General features: G+C 34.5%; 4 protein-coding genes across 9 annotated transcripts; 3 read left to right on the top strand and 1 right to left on the bottom strand.

Annotated features, from left to right (window-relative positions):
- The first annotated feature begins 432 nt into the window (after positions 1-432).
- Positions 433-4342, top strand: LOC145592559 (ER membrane protein complex subunit 7 homolog). The gene is made up of 7 exons (XM_081649059.1): positions 433-588; positions 717-760; positions 2796-2904; positions 3166-3229; positions 3318-3434; positions 3544-3652; positions 4012-4342. Exons 1-7 carry the CDS (start codon positions 494-496, stop codon positions 4107-4109), a joined length of 636 nt encoding a protein of 211 aa, XP_081505185.1. The 5' UTR covers positions 433-493; the 3' UTR covers positions 4110-4342.
- An 865-nt stretch (positions 4343-5207) lies between these two features.
- LOC145592558 (uncharacterized) lies at positions 5208-7155 on the top strand. Its single transcript, XM_081649058.1, has 3 exons — positions 5208-5239; positions 5357-5408; positions 5707-7155. The coding sequence occupies exon 3, from the start codon at positions 5838-5840 to the stop codon at positions 6897-6899; it is 1062 nt and encodes a 353-aa protein (XP_081505184.1). The 5' UTR covers positions 5208-5239; positions 5357-5408; positions 5707-5837; the 3' UTR covers positions 6900-7155.
- Positions 7156-7626: 471 nt separating this feature from the next.
- Positions 7627-12488, top strand: LOC145591096 (hydroxyproline O-galactosyltransferase HPGT3-like). The gene is made up of 12 exons (XM_081647492.1): positions 7627-7843; positions 8530-8593; positions 8812-8861; positions 8983-9170; positions 9969-10029; positions 10176-10248; positions 10748-10871; positions 10979-11066; positions 11233-11283; positions 11630-11701; positions 12169-12281; positions 12393-12488. Exons 1-12 carry the CDS (start codon positions 7680-7682, stop codon positions 12413-12415), a joined length of 1071 nt encoding a protein of 356 aa, XP_081503618.1. The 5' UTR covers positions 7627-7679; the 3' UTR covers positions 12416-12488.
- Positions 12489-12791: 303 nt separating this feature from the next.
- Positions 12792-21504, bottom strand: LOC145591095 (protein HESO1-like). Of its 6 annotated transcripts, none has more exons than XM_081647489.1 (10): positions 21400-21504; positions 20342-20530; positions 18140-18313; positions 16909-17093; positions 15895-15990; positions 15150-15195; positions 14712-14818; positions 14258-14356; positions 13858-14152; positions 12792-13686 (listed from the first exon to the last, which is right to left on the bottom strand). In XM_081647489.1, the coding sequence occupies exons 2-10, from the start codon at positions 20526-20528 to the stop codon at positions 13136-13138; spliced, it is 1740 nt and encodes a 579-aa protein (XP_081503615.1). In that variant the 5' UTR covers positions 20529-20530; positions 21400-21504; the 3' UTR covers positions 12792-13135. The 6 variants fall into 6 exon arrangements, with proteins under 6 accessions (XP_081503615.1, XP_081503616.1, XP_081503612.1 ...); XM_081647490.1 differs by having other exon boundaries at positions 12792-13677; XM_081647486.1 differs by having other exon boundaries at positions 12792-14152.
- Positions 21505-21866: the final 362 nt, after the last annotated feature.

Genomic DNA, 21866 nt, shown 5'->3' with positions numbered 1-21866 from the left:
CCCCAAATCATAAATCCACTTTATTAAGGCTTTGGGCAAAAAATAGTGCTCATAGGTTGACACAAATATCAATAAGGAGAGAGATAGAGAGATTGCAAGTGGGAAAACATGCCAAAAGTAGTATGGGGCAATCTTTTAGAGACATCTTCAAAAGAAAAGTGGAGCAAATAATTTGAAATAGAGGGAGTATATGCTAACATCTTAAAAAAAAAGCTTAAATTTTATTTAAATTATGAAGTATATAATATAATATATGATTATAATACACAGTATCTAATAAGAAGTCATATGATTTATTATGTTTTTTGTTAAATATGTATCACATATAAATAAGAAAAAAATTAATTGTTTAAACGTGCATCGCACGAGACTCACCTCGTTACTAAATTACTATACAACCCTTTGCCTATTCAGTCTTCACCAGAGGTTTTAAAGTAAAATGAGCATATCGACTTAAATTAATAGCGGATTGACTGCTTCGAACTCTTCTGCTATGGCGACGATAAGCAGATCCAATCTTCTTCTTTCTCTTTCTCTAACGCTTTGTTTCTGCGATCTTCTGCCAACAACTCTCGCTATCTCATCTGGGTATGTCTAATTATCCTTCCAATTTTATTATTTGACAGTTATTTTTTTGTTTTTTTTTTTTTTGAACTAAATTGCCAATTATTGAGATCTACATCATATTAATTTTGTTGATTACTTTGATTTTTCAGGCTGAATGATGGTTTCACTATCAATGGTCGAGTAAAAATCCCAAGTACGATTATTCTGACCTTATTTTTTTTCTTTCTATTTAGTTGTTAGATATATGTTTTCTGTTCTGAATAATTTTAATTGAGAATTTATGTCAATAATTAATGTACAGTTTGCTAGTTTCTTAAATTGAAAGACTGGATTTTTATGTGGGTTTGAATCTGATTATTGAAACAATCATAGCACAACAAATTATAGGTTGACCTATATGGATTATAATTGAAGACATTGTTGTTGATTTTTGAATTACTTGAAGCTTTTGAATTATTAGAATATTGTAAGATGAGATAAGTTTGTCTATAGGTTTTACTAATACATTCAATATCATTCGAATTTCTCCATGTATTGTGTAGTGTGGCCGTGCGCTGGGGGGCTAACTGAGTAGCTTGTTTGGTTGGAGTTAGTCTCTTTGGATTAATTTGACATCTCATATCTCGCGGTAGGTTGGTGTCTTGTTGATGGGTGTTAGACTGTTAGCTTTGGGTTGATCTAGTGAAATGATAACCAAACTAGCTATGGTTTTTGTGGCAATATTGATACATGTTGTGAAGAGAGGTTGAGAAGTCAAAGCTCTCTTATTATTGAGATTCAAGAATAATTCCCGACAGTAGCTTTCTTTGGAAAAGTTTGTACTTGGTAATAGGTATTAAAAAAGTATGCATGATACGGTAAAGGAATGTAATGTGGAATATGTATGAACTATGAAAGATGTTTTAATTGGTGCTAATACTAAGGGCACAAAATGATTGTTCAATCATATATAGGATTTTGCTTAAAACTGATGAAGAGCTCAGCTTTAGAGGTCTGAGTAGAAGCTCCGTTATCAGCTCTTTGGTCTTCACCAATGGTTGTATTCTTAGCCTACAGAATTTGTATTTCAATCATCAATCATGGTGAATTTTACACAGGAGTAGACAAAACATTGAACCAAGCTACAAGGCCTACAACTTAATAGTATGACTCGAGATATCTAAGTGCTGTTAGTTGGATTTTAGAAAGTGATTAACCAATAACGCTATTTTTTTTTTTTTTTTGAAACAAACCAATAACGCTATAATTAGGTGTAAAGAAGAGAGATTTGCATTAGAATGATAACCAATGTATAATTCCCAAACCTACACAAACTAAGCCTTTTAATATCAGCTAGATTATAATCGTTGCTAACAAAATAGCATATGAAATCCGTGCAATACACTTGCTTTTAACTACCTAACACTACTTCCATGATGGTTTCAAAACTGTGTTTTAGGGAGAAAATTTGTAGGCAAAGATGAAATAGATGTTCTAACTTCTAAGAGATATGAATAATTACTAAATGACTAGTATGAATAACTTAATGGCAGACAGTGAGTGACTACGTTACTTTGTGATAATCTGTATGAACTAATCATTAGTCCAGATATAATTTACATAGCTCAAACCCCTCATAATTAAGGATATGATCTACTTTGTATTATACAGTTCTGCTAAATAACCTTCTATTATGCTTTGGGCGATTCCCATTTCCTCACATTACTAAATTCTAGCGAGGATATTTTGGGAGATTCAGTCACAAACTACACGTAGTACTATTCTAGAAACGGTGACAATATTGTTTAAACATTTTGCTATGGCATATGTGACTATTATTCTCGATGGATGGTTCAGATTACAACCCGTCGTAAATGTACTATATGTGAAAGCGTGAAACTAACTAAGAATTGGATATAAGGAGAAGCTACATGGCATCCTATTTATCAAATGTGGAAAGTTATTGGTCATTATTCTGTCATTTTCATTTTTAATAGGACAGAGTGATTGAGATTTCCTGATTTAAAATGGGTGAGTGACATGACACACATTGTTGCTTGTATGTGAAAGCTATGTTATAGTATACATAGTTATGTCAACAACTAAAATTATTGCTTTCAACTTTATACACTAGGATCACATCCCCATATCCTATTACTTTTTGCTGTGCTGATGATGCTTCCTTGCATAATGTTGTGGTTCATGTTGACGAAAAAATCCAACAAACTGAACTACATCTTTCCTTGCAGATTTTGGGACTAGGGATTTTGGTTTGCCTGCAAAGACTTCAAATATCAAAGTGATACTCAATGGTGGTCAAAGGGTTACATTTTTGAGGCCTGATGGATATTTTTCATTGTATCCTACCATGTAGATCCTACGAAGTGTACTTTTAAATTTTATGTTTATTTTGAATACAGTTTATTTCATTATAAGACTTCATATAAATCTGTAGGGATAGGGCCATTCCTTTTGGATGGTCTTAATCTGACAACCTTTTGCCAATCCTCAATGTCTTGCTTGAATTGTGATTCATACATATGCTAATGGCTGAAGAATAAATTCACTAATACTTAATTGTCTCTTGCTCTATAAATTATTCCTTTACTATGCTTAAAGCCATAACGTTCTAGCTGGCACTCATCTAATTGAAGTGGCTGCAACTGGTTATTTCTTTTCACCGGTATGTCTATTTTATGGGGTTTTTTATTTTTATTTTTTGGAGGTATGGGTAATCACTGTTTAGTATTTTTTTCATGTTGTTTGTGTAGGTTCGTGTTGATGTTAGTGCTAGAAACCCTGGAAAAGTCCAGGCTGCATTGACGGAAACCAGAAGAGGGTTGTCCGAGTTGGCTTTGGAGCCCTTGAGAGAGGAATACTACTATGAGGTAAGCCATGAACTAGTCTTGTTTATCACGGAGTATCATTCTATCCAACAGTGTATCATTCTATCCAACAGTGAATCTCACACAATTGGTCATGCTTTGCTAACCACAGAAAAGGGAACCCTTCTCACCCCTGTCTCTAGTGAAGAGCCCTATGGGTCTTATGGTTGGCTTCATGCTTTTAGTTGTTTTCGTGATGCCCAAACTGATGGAAAACATGGGTAACTGTTCTGAACTCTTAAATTAGTTAACTCTATTCTTGCTTACATAGAATTGCATCTATTTGTGAATTGTGACTGCACCACCTGCTAATATTTGTGTATCCAAGAAATAACAGAAGCAAATACCTAAAAGTATCCTGGAAAGGATCGTTGAGGAGAATTCATGTTAATATAGCCGGAAAACTACTTCCTAACCAGCTTATAAATTTTTTCTTCTGAGCAACCTGTATAAATGTGTAAATGCATCTCCTTAACAGTATATTTTTGAACTTATCATATACTTTGACTCTACTTTAAGTTTGGCTTTTGCTTTATGGAGAGCTTCTTTCAGTATATAATGTATGTTGTATCCCTGGCAGATCCTGAGGAAATGAGACAAGCTCAAGAACAAATGAGGAGTCAAGGTGGACCATTGGCAAGCTTGTTAGGCGGTGGTGCTGCTGCTCCGAGAAACTGACTCTAAAGTCAATTGTTTTAATATGCTATATTTATAGTACAATATTTAGATTTCATTCAGACTTTTTTGCCGTTTATGTACTTTTTCATAGGTTCAGTATTTTAACATTAAGTGCACCAATCCACGTATGTTAGGTTCCCTATTACATTCCCCCCCTCCCTCAGTTGCACTTTTGCAAACGAGTGGCCTTTATATTTTTGTAATGAGGCATGCAGTCAAATTGATTTGATCAATCTTAAGGTTAATCGGATAAAAATGCAAAGTGATATGAATGAACAAACCAACCTATGTTACCGTATAACCTAACTCGATATCAACTTGTAGACCTAGTTTAACCGTCTACTTGGTTTAGGGTTAACTTGACCTGCTAAAAGTCAAAGTGTCTCAAGTTAAAATATAGAATTCGTCAAAAACACAATTACCTTTTAGGCTTTTTTTTATTTATTTATTTGACTTAATATTTTGTGTTATTAAATTTATAAAAAATACTATGTATAAGAACTTTTCTTTGTTTTTCTTTTTAAAAAATAAAATATTACCATATGTGTTATTCAATTTATGAAATATACGGGAAGTTATTAGGAAAGTCGGAAGTATTTTTCTGTCAAAAAATATTACTCCCTTCGTTCAATATGAGCCCCACATGGAATCAATCACTTAAAATAAGAAAAGGAGAATATTTGTAATCTAACATTAAAGTAAAAAATAATATATAAATAGTTTTGCCTTATTTAATTTTTTAAGGAAAGAATTAGCCATAATTGCATAAATCAAGGGAGTACTTTCTTTACTTAGAGTCATGTCATTAATTCACAATCAATTAATCTAACCAATCAGAATTTAATATGTATAAAATAGGAAATAAAAATTAAGTTAAAAGTGAAATACATTCAATATGAAGTATATATGAGACTAAAAAATTGAAACGGAGGGAGTAGAAAAGTCGGAAGTAATTAGAATTAATAATTGTTTAAAAAGTTTTTACAGTAGGAAAAAATTATCTCTTTTGCTCCGTATTTGGATAGATTTTTGTCTCCTATAAATTCAAGTATCCTGCTCCAGTGAATAAAAGAAAAGAATAAAGAGTTTTTCGTTCAAAGCAGGGGAAATCAATTACACAGAAAACTAAGGTAAGGTTTTGTTACTTAAATCTGTTTCGTTCAATTTTGGTCTTTGATTTTGAGATTAATTACTCAATTGGTGTAATTGCTGTTTTCCAATAACTCAATATAGACTCCTTTTGGCAGGCTCAAATCGACAAATATACAAGGATATATAATAAGAATTCGATTAATAAAGGTTTGTTACCTGTTTATCTTTTCAATTAATGTATATTCCCTGTTTGTTTGGTTGATTTGAAATTTCTCGCACGGGGTGGATTTAATTTATGTATTCTTTGTTATGAATTGATTTGATTTTGACTCTTAATTATTTATGTGATAATGTCGTAGATGGGTGATTGGTCCTTGTTGCACTCTGATATTCTTGCTGGAATTGCTTTGAAATTGAATACCATTGAAGATTTTATCTCTTTCTCTTTGGTATGTCGTTCATGGAACCTTGTTTCCTCAATGGTAACCCGAATGGAGTCGTGCAGATAAACCAACTCCGCCTTGGTTGCTGCTAGCAGAGCCGGAGCCGGAGCTGGAGCTGGAGCCGGAGCCAAGCAACGATGACAATTCGAATTGTAGGAAAATTTTCAGCATCAGCAAAAACAAGTGCTACGACATGTTGATTCCTGAGATAACTGAGAAAAGATGTTGGGGGTCGTCTTATGGGTGGATTGTGACGCAAGACTTCAACAAGAATGTTAAGTTGTTTAATCCTATTACTAAAGCTCAATTAAGCCTCCCTTCGTTGTATGATTTGCGAGCTTACTCAAATACTTACACATACGATGAAGACGGATCATCATCAGATGATATGATGGAGAGATATCCCTGGGCTATGAAAGTTTTGGTGCGAAAATTCATTGTTTTAAAGGTTCCTGGAAGCAACAACATTGATGAGCTAGTTGTGTTTGTAATCCATTACCCAATATATAGTATATCTTTTGCTCGTCCCGGAGACAAAGCATGGACCGAAGTAATCGAACCATGGCCACGAAATCCACTCCGCCCTTTTATTCATCATGCCATGGTTTGGGATGGAAAAGTAGTCATCTTGTGTAGTCATATTGATGACACTGGTAATAATGCAGGGATTGCATATTTGGATACAGCTAGTATTGCGGCTAGTTCTTCTAATCCTGTTAAGGCTAAAAATCATAGTTTCATTCCCTACAATTTGTATGGAAAAACACGAGAAACATCAATGCATGCAATAGCGACTGAAGGAGAGATGTATATGGTGGAGTTAGCTGGTGATTTACTTATAGTGTTACGCCAAAGAGAGTCTGGTGTTTCGGATCAAGATGGTCAAGGTGAGTATATATACCTCTGGGAGAATAAACATTGCTACCGTACCATTAATTTCAAGGTCTATAAGCTTGTTCGTGACACTTCTTTGTCGTGGGAAAATGTTGATGGTTTGGGTAATTATATGTTATTTGTTGGTGATAATTATGCTACTGCTGTTCATATATCAGAGGCTCCAAATTGCCAAAACAACGCTATATACTTTACTGATGATGAACAAAGAGTATATTGGGCTGCATCATGCGGAACAGATGTCCGTGGACAGGATATGGGTATGTTTGACATGGCATCCGGAAATATTACATCATTCTATGATGGTGGTGATACAATTTCCAAATACTTTGCTCCTATATGGTTTATGCCCAACTTTTAGATTTTGCTTGTTTTTGTACCGACTTTCTTTCTTAATTGCAAGATTAGTATTATGCTTTATCTTCGTTCTCGTGGTTAACCATGAAATACTAGTCTTGTAGGTTGTAGCACCATTTTAGTACTTATGTTTTTTCAATTATGTGTAATTATTAATACTAGTAGTATTGATAAAACCTTTCAATTATGTGTAATTATTAATACTAGTAGTATTGATAAAACCTTAATTATGAAGTTTGTGATTTAAGGGTTTAAGCTAATTTTGTTGTAAGACGGATTTACTTTAATTTTATTTTAAAACAATCAACTTAAGGGTAACGGTAATCTTAACCCCGTTAAGGAACGAATATGATTAATCTAATACATTATAAATATTTTTAAGGTAAATTTTTTGTTATAAAAAGGGTAACTTTAAATTAGGGTAACTTAACTCGTTTTGCAATAATTTAATGAAAGTCTGTCAGCTCCGTCTTGATCATGCCATGTAGGTGTCGAAAACTGACCTGATCAACTTGATTCGAAAATCGACTTAAATAATATTCCGTAGCCAATTCAGCGTGAATCAAATTTGAAAATTAATCTGAACCCAGTCCGATCTCACCGAACTCAACTTGGATACCTCACTTTTACTTGTTCACCTGGATGATCGAGTAACAGCAATAAAAAAAAAACCCTCGTACTTAAACGACAACGTTCTATTTTGATTGAATGCCCTCTTAAATTACTGCTTTTCACTTAACTTTAAGTTGAAGCTTCCAACCTTGAAGTGCTCTGATCGGCAGAAATGGAGGGTTCACTGCCATTGACGACGGCGGCGAAAGGAGGAGGAGAGAGAAGAGGCGTTGGAAGATCATCTGCCTACAATTCTTCGTCGTCTTCTTCTTCCGCTAAACCTTCTCTTCTCTTGGCGTTCCTCTCTTGCGTCGCTTGTCTCTACGTCGCCGGCAGGTCAATTTTTCTCTCTCTTACTTTTGTTTCGTATCGATTTTGTCGTAATTTGTTGTTTTTTCGATCAAATTGGAGAAATTGTATAATTTTGGCTGTAATTTATGTAGAATTCAGCGCATTTATTATGTGAGAAATTAGTGTGAATTCTCTACTTTTTGATTGTTTTCTGATTATTTTGACCTAATTGAAGAATTAGGCTGCTCATTTGATTGATGTTAGGGGCTGTAATTAGATCAATTTCTGGTGTTTTCAGATCGGATTGATAACATATTTTCATTGTTATTACGAATTAATGATCATTTTGAACTTTTGATGATTGATCATCTGATTTTATCTTAGTACTTGAACTTACTGATCTGATTTCATTGGTTTGTAATCTGTTTTCGTCATTAATCAGTAGCCAATCAATCTGGAAATGTGTTAATTAAGTTGTTAGAGTCCTTTGTCCTTCAATTTAATTAAACGTCCATATGTTTGGATTTGGCATTTCTGAGTGAAATTTTTGTAGGTTTCAGATCAAATTCAGTTATTTGTCGTGTCGTATAATCAGGTTGTTAGCTCCTTATGGTTGTACTCCTGCACTTTAGTGTCTAGTAATGATTCTGAGAAGAAATATATGCTCTTAACTTGTGTGTGTTTATTACTGTCTGCTCTTCCTGTCTTTAACGTCCGTGTCATATAATCAGGTTATGGCAGGATGCTGAGAACCGAACTTTACTGGTCAATCTTCTCCAGAAAAACTCAGACCAGGTTTGTTGTGTTATAACTGGATTGGAAATTTGGATTTGTATCCTATCCTATTTACACAAAAGAGTTGATGCAGGAAGGACACTATAAAATTATATAGCTCTTTTCGTGTTATTGAGCTAGCAATAACTGAAAATTGTCCATTATTGATTTTTGGTTTCTTCAGTTCTGGTTGATTATAATACTCGTGGCCTTATTTTGTTTCCATTTTCTCTTTGCAGAGACCAAAGGTTCTTACTGTAGACGATAAGCTTATGGTGCTAGGATGCAAGTACTGCTCTCATTCTTTTTATTATATCTGTACCTTCTTTGGTCTAAATGCTTACTGCTTGTGGATGCTTTTGTGTTGCATTGGTCATTTTCACTGATATTTACAATGTTGCTTGTTTAAGAGATTTGGAGAAAAGGATTGCCGAGGCAGAAATGGACTTGACACTGGCTAAGAGTCAAGGATATCTAAGAAATCAGCGGAAACAAGATGGTTCTGCTGATAGGAAGCTTCTTGCTGTTATTGGAGTTTACACCGGATTTGGAAGTCGTTTAAAGCGCAATACTTTTCGAGGCTCGTGGATGCCTAGAGGTTAATGTCCATTCTCTTTATTTAGTGTCGTGCTAGCAATCTTAGCATCTACAATTGTCACCCATTAAACTACTTTATGCTAAAATCTCTCATAGAAATTTGGATCACTGACATAATTTCATTACTATCATGATATCTACCATTTATTACTAGTTACTAGAGTACTATGTATCTAGCCTTTTGCTTTACATAATCTCATGATGTCCTCCTTTCTTTTTTTTTTCTCAGACAAGTAAAAATTGTTTGGGGATCTCTTTTACTTTGTAATCAATGATCTTGTGTCTGTTTTTTCATCTGCAGTTTCCCTTCCTCTTCCTTCTCTCATATCCTCAATTCAATTGAATGTTGTTCTTAATTTGCATGACCATTCATCCCTATTGCAAAGTCTACTTTTGGCTCTCTGGTATTCCATAACTTGCATGGCTTATCATGTGCAATTTATGAATGGTCTCTAAGAGTCTAAGTTGTTTATTTGGCATTGCCTGCTGTTGTACTAGTAATTTTATCGATTGATGAGTCCTGAGTGATGGGCCTGTGATAAATCATTACTGATTTACTAGAGATGTTTGACTTATCCGTTGGAGAAGTCCTTTGACCTTATTTTCTTGCAATGTGGGCTTATAATGCACCTTCAGCAAAATACGTTTCACTTAATTTTTGCTGCTTGCTTGGTTTGGAATTCCATTGATTTTTTATTTTTTTTTAATAAGTTGCCTATGTGTATGGTGTCGTTAATTATTAAAATTCTGTATCTGCAACTTAGCATGTGTATCACAAGCTTCATGATTACTGTTTCAGGTGACAACTTGAAAAAACTGGAGGAGAAAGGAATTGTCATACGATTTGTTATTGGTCGGAGGTCTTTTTTCTGCTCAACATCTTTTCTGGTCTTTGTAGTTGGCACTTTGCAAGATGCTGAACATTGCTATCATTTTTTGCTTTCCTATTATTACTATCTCCATACTTTCTTGGACATTACTCATTCGTTGACTTTCTGAAATGCAGTCCAAATCGAGGTGATAGCTTGGATCGTGGCATTGATGAGGAAAACCGCCAAACTAATGATTTCTTAATTCTTGTGAGTCAAAGACTGATAGCTCAATGAAGACCTTGATTTTTATTTTTTATACTTATTGCTGGCTGATGTTGCTATCACTAAGTGCTTTCTTGAAAGATTGCACTCAAATAAACAATTATATGTTTCCCATGATCATTTACTGCTCCTTGTAATTTGAATGATTTTAATTCTTGTATCTTGATTCATATCATATTTTTTATCTTTAATAGCTTATATATATATATATATATATATATATATATATTCACAGATGTTTGTATATTTCTGATTTTGGCTTTAATCAAGTTATATGTGGCTATGTGCTAAGTGAAGGTGTAAAATTAAATATTTTGTTTTCCCTTGACTAAGTATTAGTTTTTCCCTTTGTATCTGGATATTAGGTATATGCTATTTATTTGGTTTTGTGAAGTGCTAGTATAGCAGATTATGTCTAAAGGATCTGCTTGTAACTTTCCAAAATCTGGTTTCGCTTTGCTCATGTAATGCATGCATTTTCTAGGAAGGGCATGAGGAGGCTCAAGAAGAATTGCCGAAGAAAGCGAAATTCTTCTTCAGTACTGCTGTACAAAATTGGGATGCTGAATTCTATGTAAAAGTTGATGATAGTATTGACCTTGACCTCGGTAAATCTGTGAAAGTCAACTCTTATTCATATGAGTGATTTATACACGGCTTAAGTCTCTTCTAATGTTTTAGCTCATCATTTGCTTTTTTTTTTTTTATTTATCAGATGGGTTGATTGGACTTCTCGAGAGCCGTCGTGGTCAACAGAGTGCATATATTGGATGTATGAAGTCCGGAGACGTGATAGCCGAAGAGTAAATCTTATGTCTTTACTAGATTTAGCTTGTGTGTGTGTGTGTGTGTGTGTGTGTGTGTGTGTAAGCTTTAACATGGGTTTGAGCTCCTATTGTAGCTTATCACTGTATCAAATAAAAATTTGAATACAATGTCAGGAATTTAATGATGTTCATTACTTTTCAGGGGAAAACAATGGTACGAGCCTGAGTGGTGGAAGTTCGGTGATCAGAAATCGTAAGTTAGACCTTTTACAAATTCGATCTTTTGCTATCTGTTGCTTTTGCCATAGATAAGGATTGCTTAAAAGTAGGTGTGAGTGGGGTGGGGGGGTGGGGGGGGTGGGGGCGGTCATATACTTAAATGATTCGTAGATTGGTCTCTTTCTTTGTGATAGTCCCATCTCTTGTTGTAATATGCTTGTGTGAGGCTAAGCTGATCGTTATGCAATAATTAGCTAGGTTATTGTGTACTCAATCTTTTGCACCTATAATATGCTTATCTACGGCATATTGTCTTCAATTGTAGAATATGAACTTATTTTATGTCAGCTATTGACACCTTTATATTTTTCCTTTGTTAGGTACTTCCGACATGCTGCCAGTTCACTTGTAATACTGTCCAAAAGCTTATCAGAGTACATTTTTGTGAACAGGTAGTTTTGCCTAATTGTTTTTGCCCAGATGACATTATTATAATCAAATTGAACTATTGGGGTGGTTGCAGTCCTTTGAAGTTTTCTTGCTAGGCTGGAAAATGGCATTATTTTTAGAATAAGCTAAATACTGATTTGCAACCCATAAAGATATCGGAAATCCCCCCCCCCCCCCCCCCCCCCCCCCCCCCCCCGGCGGTTGTCAAGGAAATTGAGCACACTTACTCCTACCGTGATAAAAATATGATTGCACTAGTTTGCTGGGTTTTTACAGAATCAAACTTCCAGCCTAGTTAGTTGGGAGGCAGGTTGGTTTAACTAAGCTCGTATTTTGATTTGGGCATTTAAGGTTGTTAGGTTGAATTTCAGAAGTATTTTCTCAATGTATTTTTTCTATTATAAATTTGAATTGGGCAAGCATTTTAGGATTTTCTAGCTCCTAATACTTTATTTGTTCCTTCCTCTAGTGTATCTTTAAAGACGTATGCGCATGATGATACATCAGTTGGTTCATGGATGATGGGATTGCAAGCCACTTACATAGATGATAACCGACTTTGTTGTAGTACCAACCGTCAAGGTATTATTATATTTTCAGACGATCATATTTTTTTGCCAAAACCTCAAAGATTTAAATTTATTATTCTATTTCCTGTCAAAAAAATAAAATTATAATTCTATTTTTTTGCAGACAAAGTGTGCTCTGTGGCATGATCCCGGTGAAGGTAGAGAGAGGAACCAGGAGGAGCATTTTTTTTTGGGGGGGGGGGGGGGGGGGGGGGGGGGGATTGGTGTAGGAGCTGTATAGAAAGAATGTGAATGCGCGTAAGCCATAACAAGAGAAGTATTCAGTACAATCCATTATTATTATTGATTACAATACAGGCCTATTCAGCGTTCACACAAGTTATATTAAGCTCATGAATGCCAAAATTTTGAGTCCAAGATACTGAGCTGCCCATTACCACGTCTCCTCTCCCTCATTTTCAGTCCAATTTCTCCATAATCTTTGATCCACAACATGGTTTTACTATCTCCATTTAACTATGAAACTTTGCGATGAACTTTTAATTTGTTGACACTTGTGATATTCATTCCATCAATAAAATAAAATCTTCTTTCAAAAGTAATTACATTAATTCAGATTTCAATCTTCCTTGAGCCTTGAGGCTATTTAGAAAAGAAAACCATGAAAGTTGATTACTAATGTGAACGACAATTACACAAAGGAACAACTATAGCTTGCGCATCTACTGTGCTAACATTATACCATGTCCCTGAACTATTAATCCATCATTTACATTAAGGCTAAATCTTAACCAAAAGAAGTCAAGATGATACCCTGTTAGAGTTGGACACCATAGAAGTTCACAGCTGATAAGGGTGGTAAGGTACATGTGGGAAAGAGTGGCGAGCATCATGCGATCTTTGTAATCAAGGAGGATCTGGATAAGGAGCAGTAAGAATGTAAGGCTGATGGGGAGGCAGTGCACTACTACTTGGTCTATAGGATGAAGTATGCGAAAGAGATGTTTGAAAACTAGTAGCAGGATGGTATATAGTTTCAGCCTGAGCCTCAGGTCCAAATCCTGCAGCAAGATTAGCAAGGGGATGTGATCGGCTCATTGAGCCGGCGTAGATTGGTGTATCAACATGCATTCTATCATGCATATATCTTCCAAAACCTTGGACTGGTGGATTAAAAACAGAAAATGGACCTGCCGGGAAATTTGGAGCATGTCCTAAATTGTGAACATGAGTTCTCTCTGATCTAAACCCACTATGACCTTGGATATGTAGATTAGAATGAGAGGGCAGTTGGTGCTGCAGAAAATTGGAATCAGAATATTTCATTATTTCATGATTTCTCTCTGGTCTAAATCCTCCATAACCTGAAAAGGAAATAGGTTGCTGTGGAGGATAGTTCGGTGAAGCGTCTCTCAAAGTCTCAACATGAGTTCTATCGGGTATAAATCCTGCAGAACCTTGAAGATAAGGGTTAAAATAGGGAGGCGGTTGGCCATCCAGAATATGTGGAGGTATAATTACTCCAGAGCCTTGAAAAGATTTTCTTTTTTTTCTGGACTTCTTTTTTACCCTGCCAGTCCTAGAGGGTGTTGGGACTTTCGTGCTGGAAGGACTATGACAATGCTTACCTTGTTTTCCAGGTCTTTGCTCCTCAGCAGGAGCCCCCTGTGTCGGGCACTTCTTCTTTCTTTTTTGAGGGACGGACTTTGATAGATTTGAATCACAGGCAGTTGCAATTATCTTCTTGGTCTGAGGTGGAACTTTACCAAATAAAAGACTCTTTAAATTGTCAGCACTAATTATTCCCTTAATAAAGAGCTGAATCTGTTCCACAGAGCGCCGGATACATGAATATATCTTGGTAATTTTAGCAGACCTAACTGCTCTTGCAGTATTCTGGGACCTGTCAGTAAAATCCTCGATCTGCAAGATATTCAGGTAGGAAGCTATAGGACCAATATGTTCAAAAAAATAATTGAATTAAAATTTACAGGCATACATTTCAGTTAATAAAGTCAGGCAGCTTACTCTTATCACACCTGTTGCTTTCCAGTTTTTATATATCCATGCTCCCTCAAAAGTACTAACACAAATTCCCTTCGACCACAGTGATTCCACTGATTCAATCTATAATGGCAAGAAAAATCAATGGAAGATATCAAAACCAGTGGGAATTGTACAAAACTACTGACATAGATTAAAAAAAAAAAAGGTTCTAAACCAACCATATCATGCAACTCCCTTTTTTGATACAAAACTTAAATGTGTTTTTAAGATGTAGCACATAAAGCAGCGAGCATTTAAATTTAGAAGAGTAAATTAATTGAGTATTATGTCCTTGTGTGCTTCTTAAGAACTGCATAAAATGGCATAATGGAAATTTAGAGCAACCATGATATAGGAGAAATTATTAAAAACATACTCTATAAACCTACCCCATAACTTGAAACCGAGATAATATCATAATAATCAAAATGATTACCTTAACCAACACAGATACAAAGAGCTCAGCAAGAGATTCTTTATTTCGTTTTCCATATTTCAAAAATCTAGGAATTATTTTCTTCACAGCCTCCGGGTCTGTTCCATCTGGAGTGCGTGACGTAAAAAGAGTAGTCAAAACAAAATGCTGAAAATCTGTGATCATCTCTATATGACTATTCCCAGCATAATATTCAGTAAAACCAATGGCAAATTCAGAAATGACGTGTACACAAATTACCCCAGAGTATCATTTTGTCTACGGAAAATACAGAGGTTGCAAGTATTGCAACTAATATCAAGTCTTGAGAGTTGAGACTGACTATTTGAAAAACTAAGCTCCACTTCTCTCTAGGCAGAAGCAAACAACAGCTAAAAAGAAAAAGAAAAAAGAGGATCCATCTAATATTTATATACTCATGATCAGGAAAAAAAATACCTTTCAATATGTCAGAAAATGGAGGTAATATTGGGATGTCCCGAGTCTGCATCAATCAACATAGAGTCACCAGAAATAATTGAAGAAAAGTCAAGTCAATGATAAAGAAATGTCCCAACATTATTTATGAACCCCAATCATTAATAAGTCATTGCCAAATGCCAATAAGATAAATAGAAGAAAGACTTGATGTTTTTACTTTTTAGGATACTAAACACATTTATAAAATCAAGATGATTATATACTTCAAGTTTTCAACATTGTACAAATTCTGCCAAGAAGCATTCAATATAGGCTAACAGTCATTTTATGGTGCCAAGATGATATTTTAACCTTCTTGAAAGAAAGATAATCTGAAAACTGGAAATAAATACACATTTAAAAATCTGGAACAGTTCAATGGTCATGAAATTAGCACAAATTCAGCAACAGGTATCCATGCAAGTCTGATCGCCACAGGGAAACTTGCAACAAGCATCAGCCAACAAAATGACTATTCAGATGGCCCTTGGAGAAAAATCAATGGTAAAAAATGATGATAAAACATCTGTATGCGCATTAATGTGCACAAATTACATGGTAATATTCCCAACCATACAGTATAAAAATGCAGTGCATAATATTCACTCTGATTAACATCTTTTTCTATAATCTTGATCATCTTATAATTTAGGTCATTGGTAAAATTCTAAGATACAAGAAAACAACAAAAAATAAAGATAATAGGTTAATCCAAGTGTCATACCTGCAAATGAAATGCCGCCAGTAATATCAGTGATAGAGAATTCAGTGTACCATCTTTAGAGCTGTTGATATCTTGTGCCTTAGCCCATGCTTTCAACTGCAAATCGGTTGCAAATGAAAAGGTTTACACAAATATGTTTCTATAGATCAATAGTTCAGTTCCTTTTTAATTTGGGTATTTAATACAGTGACAAAGTCAGCAATCAGTATAACACACAACCCAAATAGCAAATGGAGCTCTCATTGAACTACAAGCCCCAACCATAGTTTCATACAGTACATTTATTCAAAAACCAAATCATGTTTTCTCAATCACAGGCCTTAGTTGCAGCAAATAAAATCCACCACAATTTTTCTCCTTCTGTATATTAATTTTCGTATCATAATCCAGCCTTTATATCTTTGAAAGTTGCTATTGCCCAACCCAAAAACAAATCGCACACTAAAACTAAGGCAAAGCACCAAATAAAATTTGCAGTACACCCTTTTTTTTTTTTTTTTTTTTTTTTTGTGTTCTACTCACTTTCCAAATTTGACCTTTTTTGTTCTACTCATTTTGCTCATTCTGTCTTAGGCATACCCCCTTTACAAGCTTACCCCTTTTATCCCACAATAATTACAACTTTCCACACTCTCTTACTTCATACACCTTATCCTTACACCCACCAACCTTTTTTACTTTTTCTCCCCCTACTTTATCTAACATTTAATCATCATTTTTAATATTATTTTACGGTAGAATATAAAAGAAAAAAGGGAGTATAGAATAGTGTGTATATGTGTCCTATGTGATGTGAGTGACTAGCTTCTATAAGTTGGTAAATCCACAATCTTATAAGTCGTGACTTCCCCCAAGAAAGTGAAACAATTATATCTTTCACCCATCTTATTGAAAGACCTTCATCCATCTCTTAATGCGGAGCAAATGAAAGGGAAAACTAACATATATTCAATCAAGTCCTTACAAGCTATTACCAACTACAGCTGATTGGCTTTTGATTCTCCTTTTACTTACCATAAAACTTAGCTTTTGAAACCTTTCATCGATAGCCGAAATCAAGAAAATAATGTGGGATTTAGCAATACCATCTCTATTTCCAACTGAAAAATCACATTCAATTCCAGATCCAGAATCAGTAACTTTTAATACAGGCACCCTAGCCGACATGATCAGCTCCACAGTTGTAACATATCCTTTCTCTGCAAATATTTAAAAGGGTCAACTGAGCTTGGAGCGAGGAAGAAAGGATCCAACTCTATAGTGAGTGACTGACAGCCACAAAACTTGGAAACTTTATCAATTGAACAAAATGAAAAGTCACATTTTAAACAAGATAAAGGCCAGACAGGGAGATAATGAACTACCTCTTGTTCAGATACACCAGTTATTTAGTGTTTATAGAGACAGCCTATTCTGTTCTGCCACATAATGCAGCAAAGTGGAATTTTATATTCAAACTTCACTTTGCTAAGTTTCGCAAAAACCTATGACATGCTAACATTGCAACTAATCCAAAAAAAAAAACAAAAATCTGCATTATTCCTACTAACAACAGTGTGCCCACATAATTTAAGTACTACACCAAGAGTCAAGACGAAGTTTCTACATCACAAATAAGCTTATAAGGCAATAATCACTGTAATATCAGATTATAATATTCTCATAATCTCAAATTATCGAATTCCAATATGCGTATTATTAGGTCCAATTTATCGTCCTTTTGCTTTGATTAATGCATGTTAATCTAAGCATTATTCCTCATTCTCACTATACATGGGACTTAGGGAGTATCTTCTTTGATTAAAGCCTTATATATTTCCTTTACGCATGTTAAAGCATCATTTCAAATACACCATGCTTCCGTCTACGACACTACTTGCATGCATACTTACCTCTAAAAATTAGCACTTAAGAAAGTGCCTACGCAGTTATATATCGGTTGTGTCATTCAATAGAATAAGTTAACAAAAAAATCAGTTAGTTTATCTACTTGGTACCATAAATGACGGATATGCTACTCTATATTTTATACATAGCTACAAAATAATCTTACAAAAACAATGATTATCCACCGCAAAACCAATAATTTTGAAGCAGATTTCAGCACCAAGGAAACAATTAATAAATGCAATACATTTGAAAATTCAACAGAGGAATAACCTCGATAAGATTAAGTAAAAGAAGTATCAAAAGAGAGCCATAACTTAACAAACGTTAAGTGAGGAGAAATTTGTAGGTTACTTACTTCGAAGGGCATAGAATTTCTTTGCAAACTTGCGGAGGGTCTTGATTTTTGCAATGCGATCAGCTTCAAACAACTGATCATTAAAATTAATTGATAAATCAAGGTCACTTTTAGCATCGAACATATTCATCAAGAATGATCCAAAATCCTCCACTACAGGGCATTCTTCATTTCCTGAGATTTATAAGAATGGATTCATTAGAGAGGTTTTATTTTTTCCCTCATTGATACCTAAATATAATAAATGTATAACACAAGAGCATTAAAAAAATGATGACATAAATGGCTTTTTTCAAAGAAAAAAGGGGTGAAGGGGGTGACAATTGACATGAATAATCCCTAATTTCACTCGTCCTTTTAAATTAATCACACTTTTTGAAATTTTGGTAATATAGGATTAATCTGAGGTCTTGTGGGTACCTTTTCAAACTATTTCGGAGTACTAGTCTTCCTATATACGACAGACAAAAGACAAGATAAATAGCAGATCCTACTCTTTTGTGAATAGAACCTCCAAACTTTAAATTAATTTTTAATAATCAAAGGTAAAGTTAAATTTAACTTGTAAGTGAGACTTGGTATTCTTACAGCCATTTTCCTTGAATATAAGACCAGGGGAAAAAGGTAAGATTGACCACACCCCCCCCCCACCCCCTCCCCAAACAATAAAACAAATGATTAAAGTAAATGGTGGAAAGTGTAAGAATGATTACTTCTAGTTAATAAGTTGACAAGGGTTTTTTTTTTTTTTTGTTTATTAAATTTTGTGCTTTAGCTTCCGCTTATGACTTTTTTAGGGGCACCTCCTGAATCTCATTACAAAAAACAAAAATCCAGATTAAATCCCCCCCACCCCTCTCAACCAAAAAAAAAAAAAAAAAAAAAAAAAAAAAAAAAAAAAGAACCTAGGGGCCAAAACAGCTATACCGAAAGGCCGAAATATATCCTTTTTAGGTAATCAAAAACATCCAGCAAGCCAGGCTAAATTATTTAAAGGTTTTCACTACTATTTTTAGTCATCCTAAAGAAGATAAAAGCAAGAAACATGAAAAGTAGCCCAAATACTCTAGTATCTAAATAAAAGACGGTATTATAAATGCTATCATCAGCAGACAATAATATGCATAGGGGATGCTTTGTGCTTTCAAGATCACCATACAAATATTTCTCATTTGTAAATTCATAAAGGATTAGACAAAATTGCTAAAAAGAATAAAAAATAAATAAAAACTTTGCAATCTGCACTCTATCACTTGCTCTTGCTCAGCAATGTACTTTGCTATACAATAAACAATCAACAAAACAAGATTCTCTTCCCAATACTATATTGCAGATTGTACTTCTGAAAGTTCTTAAAGCACATTCCACAAAGTATATTCCCATTCAATTTTTTAAATCTATAAAATCCCAATTTTATCAGATAAGGGAAGCGGCAGTATGCCACTACTTATTGAGTGGCTATAAAAAAGGTAACATAAAGAGCTAATCATTCTACATTTCTTAATTATTGTGGTTTATTATGTGTGTCATGACTCATGAGTGATAACTTAGTTTCATTCAGTATATGTGCCCTTGCATTGATGTTGCAATCAGCTCTGGTGCAGCAGCTACTGCTCAGCAAGATCTACAACAGGTTAAGATAAAACTGTCTAATATAAGGTCTTGTACCAAGACTACTTCTGTGAAATTACGACATTTGAAAAACTTCTTCATGTTCAAGGGCAAAGAATATGATTCAGACTAGCTTATTTATCGGGCATCTCTGCACAATAAAAATTTTAATCGATAACAAAGCAAAGCTTGTCAAGGAACATGTGCATAAAGCCAGAAATACAGTTTTAAAATGAGGAATTTATACTTTCACTCACAGGCAATATGTTTTGTGCAATAGGTAGTAAATTTCTGTAGCTTTACACAGTCAATGTTACATCCACACACAAAAAAATATGCACTTCACAATAAACAATGTGTCAAACTTCACCTTTCAAACAATTAAGAAGCACCATTAAGAAATTGCAAGACTTTCCCAGGATAAATTATTTAAGAACAGAATATCTAACAACACTGTGAGCAGTACCAAATCCCATAATAACAATAGACTATCTCTCCTCTTCTATTGATTCAAGTTCAGCATGAAATTATAAGGGGACACCCACTAGCATATGGTGATATAGTTCCTCGTGCACATAAAAGAAAGCTTACCATACATTTCCCTAGCGATATCATTAAAAATACGAATCAAATCCCTTCTATTGGCATAGTCGTCAATGCTGGGACGAGTAGATCCATAAACTTCATCCAGCAGGGTCTGAAAAGAAGATAATTGAGAAAGCAAATACTTGTTCTTCTGCAATCCTAAAACCTCCTGTTTCTTAGCAGTCATCAACATCTCTGAAACAGTTGCCAAACCAAACTAACTCATTAGAATAACCTATTTTAGCTTTGCCTCGATAACCACAACAAGAGTCAAGAGGGACCCTCTCATTCATGGCTCATACAAATTACAAACTTCTTAACAGGTAAAAGGAATATATACTAAATCAAGAACTCAATAGATACATCAGTTAAACTTTACGCTGTTTGTACCTTAATTTTAACAAAATCACTAATCATTTACTAGTAAAAATTACAGTATAAAAATTGATATTTTGAAAATATACATTGACATTAACACAATAACAATTCTTATAGCAACATGTCGACATATATCTTTACATATTAGTCGCAGTACATAAACGAGGTCAAAGTTAATATATAATAGTGAAAATAGTCAAACCGATGCATCTAAACGGAGGGAGCATGATACGATAATCTGTACAAACTACTAATCATCTGAATATTATGCACATTTGCATCACTTAGTCACAAAATTAACTTAAATAAACAATAAATTAGTGCATAAGATCATAATAATCATCATCATCATCCTCATCATCATTAAACACTTAAATCAATTACTCCATCACTAAGTCGCAAAACAACTCGAAAAATCAATGCATATGATCATAACAATATTATTAAGCTGAATTAAACGAAATAATCACCACTATTATTGAAGCAATCGACTTCAATTAACCGCCAAAGAAAAGCAGTTTAACAAAAAATAAATAAATAAATAAATAAACGAATAATCATACTTACCGAAACAAGAAATTGAAAGGAAAACGTGATTTGGAAGCAATAAACCAACTGAAGAAATCGAAATTGAAATTGCAGAGAAGAAAATGAATTAGATTGATGAAATTAGGGTTAGAAGATACCTCAGGAATCGGAAGCGCCTGAGAAGAGGAGAGAGAAAATTGGAAGAGGATGGAATGAAGCACCAGCAATTACAGTCGGTTAAAAGGAGGGCGGGGAATTTTAAGGGGCTCGTATGACTGCGAATTTTGTCAAGTATAGTGCACATGGACTATCGACCGTTTTGTAAACTTACTCTATTAGCCAAATTCTAAGATGAGATAGTCGTCAGACTCGAGACTCAATGAACCATAAACGTTGGGACATGGCCTCGTGGGAAATGAGTTAATAACTTCTCGTAACACGGAGAAAGAGTTTTGAGTCTTAGGGCATGCTTGGATTGTGTGTAATACATTAAGGGGGTAATAAAAGTCAAATTAAGCAAAATGAATGTGAAAATAGGGAAGAAGGAGATAGTGATGGTGTGAGTGTAAGAAGATTATGTAGTGATGGTATGGTTTGAGGTGAAGAAAGAGGAATCAATACCCTC

This window comes from Chenopodium album, chromosome 18 (assembly GCF_948465745.1).
Source record: "Chenopodium album chromosome 18, dcCheAlbu1.1, whole genome shotgun sequence".
Taxonomy (NCBI): domain Eukaryota; kingdom Viridiplantae; phylum Streptophyta; class Magnoliopsida; order Caryophyllales; family Amaranthaceae; genus Chenopodium; species Chenopodium album.
This window is presented reverse-complemented; position numbering and strand designations above follow the sequence as displayed.